The 10,863-nt window shown below is 49.8% G+C and overlaps 1 protein-coding gene across 1 annotated transcript; it reads left to right on the top strand.

Moving 5' to 3' along the window:
- The first annotated feature begins 781 nt into the window (after window positions 1-781).
- On the top strand, window positions 782-9,120 carry LOC119104361 (substance-P receptor). Its single transcript, XM_037228056.1, has 5 exons — window positions 782-885; window positions 5,794-5,948; window positions 7,415-7,593; window positions 8,193-8,376; window positions 8,969-9,120. Exons 1-5 carry the CDS (start codon window positions 782-784, stop codon window positions 9,118-9,120), a joined length of 774 nt encoding a protein of 257 aa, XP_037083951.1.
- The last annotated feature ends 1,743 nt before the right edge of the window (window positions 9,121-10,863 follow it).

Here is a 10,863-nt window from a genome sequence, read left to right as displayed (position 1 = left end):
AGCTTTTTTTACTTAGCTGTGAAATAATGAATCAGTTGTCCTTATTCTTCGCTGAAACGCTAGCCTCTGCACTGATCGATTTCCCGGCAGGTGGAATGCAAACATTGCTTGCATGACGATACCTACCAACATTAACCATGACCTAGTTCCATGACGCAAAAACAGCCCCTTGCTAATAGTGTCATGTAAGCGCCATTGGCGAGAGGCCGGAAAAGAACCAATTTTGCTTCAGCTCGCGATAAATTACGCATCCGTGAAAACAAGTTGAAGTGCAGGTATACAGAGGCCTTTAGTGAGCTCCACTCCGTCGCTGGCAGGGACCAGCCGCTGCTCCCGCTACGGTGTACACGGCATTCACCCATGGCCGGTGATGCCCGCTTTCTCTTCTTTTACTGTGCTTGTGATGGCCGCCCGCGTTGATGACCTGCTGCTGACTCCAGTGACCTCTAGTGACAGCAACAGGTGGGACCTCCACCCGCAGTGATGACCTGCTGCTGACCCAAGTGACCTCCGGTGACCGCAGCAAGAGAGCTTCCGCCCGTGGCGATGATCTGTTGCTGACCTCAGTGACCTGATGTTGCCCCCAGTGACCTCTGGTGACGGCAGCGAGCGGGACCTGCACCCGTTGCGATGACCTGTTTCTGACCTCATTGACCTGCTGTTGACCCAGTGACGTCTGGTGACCGCAGTAAGCGGGCCCTTCACCCGTGGTGATGACCTGCTGCTGACCCCAGTGACCTCTGGTGGCCGCAGCAAGCGGGACCTTCACCCGTGGCGCGTGATGCCGCCGTGGCAGCTGGCTCTCTTCGGTGTCGGAGTCGCCTGCGAGACTATCCCGGGCATCGTGGGCAACGTCTTCGTCATCGCCATCATACTCAGCAACAGGTGGGACTTAGTGTGGCGGCGGACAATCCATGTTGCCCAGTGCGGCCTGCCCGTCGGTGCTGGTGAGGTGTGATGTATATGTGTTCTCTGCCTGTGCTATCCAGAAGCGTCTTCACTTATGCCGGGTCGGGCGTCGATGGGCAACCTTGCTTTGGGTCATGGGGTTCGCGGTTTTTTGTGCATCGGTATCTGCCCACGGTTGTCGTGTGCGAGGCGTTTTATGTCTGTCGTTGCCCTGGTGAATGGCCAGGGCGTTCTGGTATCTGAGAAGGGCAGATCGAGAGACAAAGTGGGAGAAAGGGAGTGAGGGAGAAGAGGCAGAAAAGAAGGGAGGGGAGACAGGGACGGAGGGAGGGGTGAGGAGAGAGAGGTGACGGGAGGTGGGGGGGGGAGACCGAAAGGAGGAGAGGTAGGTTGAGAAATACAGGGTGAGAACCTGTGTTTCCTGGCAGGTGACTGATTGTGCCTTTAAGTTCGAAATCACGCTGTCCATTTTTCGCCTTCTCCCTTTTCAGCGCACTGTTCCCTGCATTTGTACCCGGATGCAAAATCCTCCAATATGTCATGCGTGATTTGTCTCGTACGATTGGCCCAAGATGGCTCTATTTTATCCGTTTAGCGCTGTTTGTGTGCTCAAATAATCTATCTGATGCGGATTGTTTGAGTGTGCTGTTTTCACACTTGTTCTCTGTCTTGACACTTGGCACTACTGACGAAACAAGCGATAAAATTGTGTGATAAGGATAGATTGATACGCATCCGAGTGCTTCTCAGTGGGTGTATCCTATTCTTCAATGTGTTCTGCGCAGTTCTCTCACCACATTGGGTTTGAGGTGGAACCGAAATGGAATGGAAGGAGAGAGAGAGAGAGAGAGAGAGAGAGAGAGAGAGAGAGAGAGAGAGAGAGAGAGAGGAGGAGAGAGAGAGAGAGAGGAGAGAGAGAGAGAGAGAGAGAGAGATATATATATATATATATATATATATATATATATATATATATATATGTATATATATGTATATATATATGTGTGTGTGTGTGTGTGTGTGTGTGTGTGTGTGTGTGTGTGTGTGTGTGTGTGTGTATGTGTGTGTGCGTGTGTGTGTGCGTGTGTGCTTGTAGCATCATGTTTTGTAAGTTTGTACATCTGTATTCATATATAAGCCAGATACACACATGGATTCGGCCTAATGTTCTCTGTAAAGTATCAACACCCTGGTCAGCGCTCATCCAACAGTGACTGACACTTGTTCGGTTGTGCAAAAACGACAAATGACATCATCGGAATTTATGCCATCTTATTACACATCACTCGAGCGTCCATCCAGAGATGTTCCCCAGGTTATATTCCGTCGCATTGCTAGGACGCCATTCCTGACAGCCTGAGCGCCAAGCGTTGCCAAATTTTACTTTTTGAGGCTCATTGGCACTGGCTGTAACTTAAGATGCAAATATTTTATGGGGTGATGGTATATGCACACTGATGTCATTAACTTGTGATGACTGTTTTTGACCACAGATCGGTCTTAGGGACTTGTCTGAACTGAAGCCGATTTAGGACACAAGTTTATAGCCATGCTGGTCAAGAGTTGCTTTTCTTGTCTAGGAAAATCGCGATTCCAACATCAATTTTCTGCGCTATCAAGCAATAAGGCTGGGGTGACCATAAGACTTTTTAGTTTATCTTTCGCTTCCACTTGTGCTAATGCATCTCACCTCTGTTGTGCTCTGGAAAGCGCTTTCTGTTTCCTTTTCCTTCAAGCTGTTCAAGGCATTGCGACTTCGTTAGCTTAAGGACAAGGGGTGTGTCGTTACATTGGGCTAGATTAGTTTAGAGCCTGCTCGGAGCTGAACCGCGTATTTAGAAATGAATGGTTTCTACAGAAATCTGTCTTAGAAAGATGTCTTCAAAGCTGTTTTGGTCCATGATCCATTTTCAATTTTGTGTGGCTCATACCTTCAGCGGTAGTGAGTCTGATGGTGTTAAGTGCTGCTTGTTAAAATCATTTTCGGTCAAGGCCGCATTAGGGTAATCCATGAAAATTCCTTGAGAATGTTATTCAGATCCGATGTGCCCCCCAAAACACGTGACTGAGACCCGTCAGTGGATTGAGAGGTCTCCGAGGTCAGGCCCGGTCAGGCTTAGTCTTCACGTGGCAAAAACCGGTGTAGTAGACCCTTCGCAGTGTGGCGACATCGTGCCCTCCGTGAAGATCGTACCCGAATGAAAGGTCACCAAATCTCAAGGTGGTGGAAAATCATGCATTAGGTGCGCTATGAGGTCACTTCTGTGAGGCCATGAAGCGCGTGACAACGTGTTTCGTGACAAATGTGAGGTCACCACAGGCTACCTCACATTACCCCTCAGAATGAAATGGCTGTGTGCTTTGACTTGTATGAAGCGTACGTGGCGTGTAAATGTCAGTTATATGTGAAACAACGCAGTGTGGGCACAAACGTGATTTGGCCTTACCTGACCAGACCGGTTGCCTTTCATTCCGTACTTCTAGGTTAAAGAGCGCGTTCCATATTGGTATGAAGTTTTGAATTTAGATAGCCATCATTCCATTGGCCAGACGGCGGTCAAGGCCCAGAACATATAATTTTCGAGACGTTCATATCTGGCGTTTGTGATCGCGCCTTCCTGATATAACGGCCGCCAATTGGCTCTCAGTCATTGTTGTGCAGGTTACGATGACGAGATCAAACAATGGTGTGTAGTACAACGCGTTTACTAAACAGAGATATCGAGTTGTCTAAAACAGTGTTTTCCAGTTAACAGCATACCAATAATTACAAGTGAACTTATCCAATAACATCTGATGCCTGCCTCAATACCTTCAAATGTGGAGCATTTCCTTTAATCAGGGCGGCTGAGCTGCATGCGGCAGTCCCGTCGCCGACTGAACGGCAGTTGAAAATATCTCCCGTCTCGCGAGAGATAAGAAACTTAAGGACGGTCAGAGGAGCTGCACCTGGCTCAAGCCGCTCGAGAGCAGGGAACTGCATTGTTACACTCTGCTAATATTGAACTTCCTCAAGATCCCGGGCATTTCGCTGTGACATTAAGTCGCCGGCCCATTAAAGGTGTGTTTGTGGAGAGCATATCAAACGTTGCCACGGCGATAGCTGCAGTGTGGTCGCTGGTCTACCGCCAGACTTTAGTGCTGCGAAAGATTCCACGTACAGGCCATCACCGCTGATACTAGACTAAACCAACGAGATCAGCCTGAAGTGAGGTGCACTGATAGGCGGGCGTGATCACAGAGGGTATCGCATGTCTGGGCGCTGATCACCACCATCAATATCAGTGTAGATGTAAGTGTGAAACACGAACATCAGACAAATATGGCAGAGCAATGTATAGAAATCAACATGACCACGTGCCAAACACAAGCGCGACGTGTAACACACGTGTGCCAAGCACACGGACGTGTAACTACCGGCTATACGGAAGTGATCTCTTAACACCATGTGTCAGCCAAATTTCGTTTTATTTCCGTTCGACGGCTCGCGAGCTAAATGCTAAAAATTAAAAGCGTTTTTGTATTGCATTTTGATACATTAAATGCCCTGCCGCACACCGGGCCAGCTCAAGTATATATACGCTGAGTGATCGGACCCCACAAGGTTGGATGGCGCTTTGCGCAGAAAGCAGCGATGAGCGAAGATGTTATCCCAGCAAAATAAACTTGTCATATTCGTGGCTGTCGATCTCATGCATTTCGTCGTCTTGACAAATGCGTGATAACTCAATTCTCGCACTGAGGCGACGATTTCGGCGTCCCGGTGTGCCCTCTGCTATCTTCGTTTCGCCACCGGTGCAAGCGACTGACCAGATCCGTGGGAGACATCTGCCCGCGAGCAGATGGTGTTTATCGTGGGACCACTATCGCGGTGTCGTTTTTCCAATGCTCTGATATGCGCTTTATTGATACAGGCGTCAGATGCCGGAGCTGGTGCCACTTACCAGGTGGAATCTTACATGCTGGGCATAGCTCAGGCGACAAGTGTATCTTCTAGTGTTCAAGATAGCTGGTGTTAAAAAGTCGTATTGGGGTTAAAGCAAAAATTTCAGCCGCTGAGGATCGAGCGCGAGCGCTTGTGATCTGTAGCGTTACCGACTCCTGCACCCTTTCCATTCCGCGTATGGCACGTATGCGTCCGCTGTCCGGTTCCTTTCTGTCGCAATTTTCCGTCAGCTCATTTGCCCGCTCCGTAGATCGTTATCAGATACCTTCATTTAGCTCGCCGTCCTTGATGCCCATCCGGAGCTGTGAGGCGTTTTGCCAGTCAAGCGACAATTTGGGCATGATAAGTTAGTTGCAGCATTGTCTTTGTGATTGCTGTCCGAAACTTATGCCCAGTTTCACCCACCATCCGTTCAATTTCCGGTCGCCTCTCGCCTCTCTAGTGTTGCCTCTCGCCTCACCAATATTGCCTCTCGCCTCTCTACTGCCGCCTCTCACCTCTCTAGATCGCCTTTCACCTCTCTGGTGTCGCCTCTTGCCTCTCTAGTGTCGCCTCTCGCCTCTAATGTCGCCTCTCGCCTCTCTACTGTCGCTTCTGACCTCTCTACATCGCCTTTCACCTCTCTGGTGTCGCCTCTCGCCTTTCTAGTGTCGCCTCACGCCTTACTAATGTCGCCTCTCGCCTTTCTACTGTCGCTTCTCACCTCTCTAGATCGCCTTTCGCCTCTCTGGTGTCGCCTCCCGCCTCTCTAGTGTCGCCTCCTGCCTCTCTAGTGTCGCCTCCCGCCTCTCTGGTGTCGTCTCCCGCCTCTCCAGTGTCGCCTCCCGCCTCTCTGGTGTCGCCTCCCGCCTCTCCAGTGTCACCTCTCGCCTCTCTAGCCTGTGTGCCGTCGTCGCATCACTCCATATCTGAGTGACCCCGTCACCGCCTCGCTGCAGGATCATGCGGAACGAGATCAACATGTTCATCCTGAACATGGCGACGGCCGACCTGATCGTCGCAGCGGTGCTGCCCATCACGTTCATGGTGGGCACGGTGTTCCAGGCTTACGAACTCGGCGAAGGCTGGTGTACGTACGGCGAGAGTGTTAGATGTGAGTACGCTCATGGAACGGGGAGTGTTAGATGTGAGTACGCTTATGGAACGCAGAGTACTAGATGTGACTATGCTCATGGAAGGCAGAGTGCTAGATGTAACTATGCTCATGACGCAAAGTGCTAGACAGCAGTATGCTTATGCACAGTAGGTATAAGAGTGCGCAGAAAGAGTGTCCGCTGATAGCACCGACAGTGTGCGGTATATGTTTACCGAGGGCGGGCTGCCGTGTCCGCTGATAGCACCGACAGTGTGCGGTATATCTTTACCGAGGACGTGCTGCCGTACGGAGAGACCGTCCGATGTGATGTATTGCTCCACAGCATGTCTGTGCGTCGTTGTCTATGATTAAAAGGACGCGGCGAAATTGTCGTCGCATTCCTATAATAAGCCACAGGTTCATCAAAACTCTAGCTTCATTCCCAGCGATATTCTTAAAATATCATCCTCAACACGCACGGAAGCATGTTGTTTTTGGGATCTCTACGTCTGCTACTCCACTCCTAACTTAGGTTGTGTCGTCCTGGATGGGACAGTTTCGGTGTTGTGAAGTTCAACAGTGACATCGTAACAGCATGGCTTACAGCAGGAACTTATTTAGATACATCGAGGACCACTGCGATGATATGTTCCCCTGTCCATCGTGGCAAAGATTCTGTTGGCCACTTCAGTGCATGCATATTTGGTTGCAGAGCTTACTGAGGAATACATCTTTCATTGATGAAGAACAGACATACGCTTATCTGTTTCACTCAAATCGAAATTTAGAGCTTAAGTTGAATGGAGTATTTTCGTCACACCAGTACATGCAATTCTTAGCGGCTGCGGTCATCGCCATAGCACACACACACACACACACACACACATATATATATATATATATATATATATATATATATATATATATATGGTGGCCAGTTCCCGTGGGCACCATTCCCGTGGTCATGGTGTGGGTTGTGTAGACATATATATATATATATATATATATATATATATATATATATATATATATAGACAGATAGATAGATAGAAATAGATATATCCGGATCACCACCATGGTTCGACTTTCACTGCCGTCCACCACCAGCGGTTACCATATGCTACAGAGACGCGCCACGTGAATCTGAGCATGTTTCAGTAATGCCGCTCATTCCCTCTGCGTTTTGTTGGTACCTCTGCTGACCTTCGTCTGTGTTTCAGTGACGCTCCTGCTGGCCTTCGGCTGTGTTTCAGTGATTCTCCCACTGACCTTCGCCTGCGTTTTAGTGACGCTCCTGCTGACCTTTGCCTGCGTTTCAGTTACGCTCCTGCTGACCTTCGGCCGTGTTTCAGCCACGCTCCTGTTGACCTTCAGCTGTGTTTCAGTTATTCTCCTGCTGACCTTCGCCTGTGTTTCAGTGACTCTCCTGCTGACCTTCGCCTGTGTTTCAGTGACTTTCCTGCTGACCGTCGTATGTGTTTCAGTGACGCTCCTGCTGACGTCAGTATTCAGCCTGTCAGTGATCAGCGTTGACCGGCTCTGGGGGCTTCTAAAGCCGTTTCACAAACAGTTCCGTCCCCTCACCACCAAGTTCATCATGCTCGCTACATGGGTGGTGGCCGCTGCGGTGGCCTTCTACCCGTCGCAGCTGACAAAATATGGGGTAAGCTGCGGTGGTCTTCTACCCGTCCCATGGGGTGGGCAGGGGTGGCCATGGCGTGGGCAGAAGGCCACCTGCGGTGGCCTTCTACCCGTCGCAGCTGACGAAGTATGGGTTGTGTGGGTTGTGTAGACAAAATATGGGGTAAGAGGCATGGCCTTCTGCCCGTCGCAGCTGACAAAATATGGAGTAAGAGGAATAGCCACCAACCGCACGCATCACGAAGCTCGTGCGGTGACTGGTTACAGGACTGATTGGGAGAGATCTTTAGCTGTGGGGGTGGTGCGCGCTTTCGGTTGCCGAAATGTGGGGAAGTGTTAAATGAACGCTAGCGCCTGGCCTGTGCTGTCGATTAGATCATTGCTGTCTCAGACATTGCTAGCATTGGCAGTAACCCTTTGCAGCTGATTGCCAAGTCGAAAAATTAGCTACGCACAGTTTTGTACCACGCCATGAAAGTTTTGTACGTTGCACGGGGCAGATTCTGGCAGCAGTTGATGAGCCTTGCCAGTGAGCTAGACAGATGCTTGGCCGTCCAGCGCCACACGGAAACTCAAGGCTCATTAGCAGCCGCACGACAAGTTTGTTCCTCGTTTTCTCAGATGAGGCAGTACCATGATTTCCTAGACAAATTCTGCGAAGAAGATTCCGCCATGAAGAAGTACTGGTGGGTGATCGCGATATGCCTGGTCTGGGTCCCGGCCGGCATCCTCTTCACCTGCTTCATACTGATTTTCATCAAGCTGCGCCACTTCAACCTCAGCCAAAAGAAGAGCGGACAGCTCCGTGAGTAACGCGCTGTACGCGGTTACGATTGGTAATTTCCTAGAGTCCTAGACTGAAGCTTATTTTCAGTAATGATTCCAAACATTTACATTCTATTGTGGTAAAGTAAGTCAAAGTTTGCAATAGCGTCAAGCCTGATCACGACTTCTGCCACCTGGCTTACCCTACATCAGGTTTGCTCTAGCTCTAGCTGTGTTCTCCTGACCTCCGGGTCGCATAGCCTATACCGGCCTCTTCGCACAGACAGTACAGTCTTCATGCAACATGGCCCCTGGCAGCGAGGCCGTGGTCTTGTGAGCGGTATTGTGAAAGGCGTTGGGCGCAGCAGAGCCTAACGCTGTTCAGCCCGCAAAAGACCATGTGAGGCACTGCTTACAGCATTATGTGAAGTGACGGCTGGCCGTCACCTGTCCGTGACGGCGCCTGCCCTGTGCCGTCAGGTTTTGTGCCGCCGGTAGCTCGGTCCCGCGAGCGAGCCGTCACCTGTCCGTGACGGCGCCTGCCCTGTGCCGTCAGGTTTTGTGCCGCCGGTAGCTCGGTCCCGCGAGCGAGCCGTCACCTGTCCGTGACGGCGCCTGCCCTGTGCCGTCAGGTTTTGTGCCGCCGGTAGCTCGGTCCCGCGAGCGAGCCGTCACGCTGGTCTTCTCCATGTTTGTCACTTTTTTTGTCTGCTGGTCGCCATTTCTCGTGTACGTCGTCATTTACCAGTACAGAAGAGAAGACCATAACAGCGAGGTAGGCTAGCAAATGGAGACGCTCGGACATTTCCGCTGTCGAGCAGAACGATACTAGTGTTTTGTTTTATAGTGCTTGTCTCCTTGTTGTCTCTGCCTCGTCCCGGCAGCGTATAATTGCTGCAGAAGAAAGCTATACGAATTTATGCAAGCCGTACAAGTACCCGTAAAGTATAGGACATTGACTGCCCAATATTTCTTGTTTCGGTGATAGCTCGTAATTGCAATGGATACAGTTGGTTCAATGCATCGTTATCGACCATTCATAAAAACCCAGAGCACCCGTAAGCAAGTTTCGAACACGATTTTTGAAGCGTGCTTTAAGTCCAACCAAACGTGATCCGAAATCATAATGTTATAACTGTGTTGATTACATCGGAAAATCTCAGAAAGTCTGAAAATGTACCACACTACCTTCGACAGAGAAGTAAACAATGGATCACCGTTCTCTACTACATCAGCCACTTCATGATGTACCTGGTCCCGGTTATCAATCCGCTGTTGTACGCTCTTATGCACGAAAACTTCCGACGAGCGGCTACCGTCACCTGCCCCTGGCTGCCGAGCAAGGTCAGTGTCACCTGCCCCTGGCTACCGAGTAAGGTCAGTGTTACCTGCCCCTGGCTACCGAGCAGGGTCAGTGTCACCCGCCCCTGGTGACCAAGCAGGGTCAGTGTCACCCGCCCCTGGCTACCGGGCCGTGGTGACGTCATCCGTCTCCACTACCAGGGGACGCCAGTGTCATGTGTATCCGACAACGAGCCAGATCGATTCCCTCTGTCTTTGTACCTACCAGGGTATGTCAGTTGTCTCTAGTTGTGAGGAAGGTCGGCACATCAGTCTCTGAAAACGCTCGTTGTTCGTGTAATCGGGAGCTGATACCGAACAAGGTCACTGCCACTCAGAGGCGTGACCAGTATTTTTTGAAGATAATATCCCACCATCTTTGTACTTTGCACTTATTGTTACATCAGACGCGGACGATTCGATCAGTATTCGCAATTTCCTCAAAATTCTTCCAAATTGCTCAAAATCTTCCATTTGAAGCAGCCAACCGTGCGGGAGAAATCTCATTTAGCTCCATGCTCCCCACCATGAAAGTAAAATGTTTCACCTGCCTTACTTTTTCCAACATGCGCGTTATATTATATTTGTAACATACTTATGTGTCGAAATGTTTGCGTAATACATACTACAAAAAGTTGAAACCCTCTGTTTAAACAAAAAGATAGGCAAACATGAAGTTGTTCACCCGCGAATTCAACGAGACGCAACGCTGTGACTATGATTTATCCACTATTGCGTTTACCGCGGTGGCTCTTTCGAGGCGAACTTTGGCTTTGGAAGTGTGAGCACCACATGATCCATGTGACCCACTGGTTCAAACATTGACCAACCAACTTCTCGGTAACAGTCCCTTGCCCACCGGCCAATCACACACGTTCTTTTATTGCACCAACAAAGGTGCGCACGGTTGTCATGATGACGATCGTGACTGCAGGGAAGAAGCGTAGTCCCGCCACAAAGTGTTTACAGCGTACTTTGGATTAGAAAATAATTAAAATTGATATATTTATGATGTCTTGGCGGTGGTGCAGCGACATTACATAGTATTACTATTAGACGTAATTGGTCCTGAGGTTTCACTAGAGTATTTTTTCCAGCATGCCCCAAAGGTGGGATACTCCCCTTAGCAGAGCTTTGAGAGAGAGAGAGAGAGAGAGAGAGAGAGAGAGAGAGAGAGAGAGAGAGA

Source organism: Pollicipes pollicipes, unplaced genomic scaffold, assembly GCF_011947565.3.
Source record: "Pollicipes pollicipes isolate AB1234 unplaced genomic scaffold, Ppol_2.1 Scaffold_6052;HRSCAF=7182_pilon_pilon_pilon, whole genome shotgun sequence".
In the NCBI taxonomy this organism is placed as follows: Eukaryota; Metazoa; Arthropoda; class Thecostraca; order Pollicipedomorpha; family Pollicipedidae; genus Pollicipes; species Pollicipes pollicipes.
Note: the sequence above shows the minus strand (reverse complement) of the source record. Positions and strands in the feature narration are given on the sequence as shown.

Bases quoted from the DNA above. Each gene is read 5' to 3' on its own strand.
- LOC119104361 (XM_037228056.1), top strand. From the start codon at position 782: ATGCCGCCGTGGCAGCTGGCTCTCTTCGGTGTCGGAGTCGCCTGCGAG. The intron at 886-5,793 runs GTGGGACTTAGT...GCCTCGCTGCAG, and splicing joins GCCATCATACTCAGCAACAG to GATCATGCGGAACGAGATCA. The intron at 7,594-8,192 runs GTAAGCTGCGGT...TCGTTTTCTCAG, and splicing joins CGCAGCTGACAAAATATGGG to ATGAGGCAGTACCATGATTT.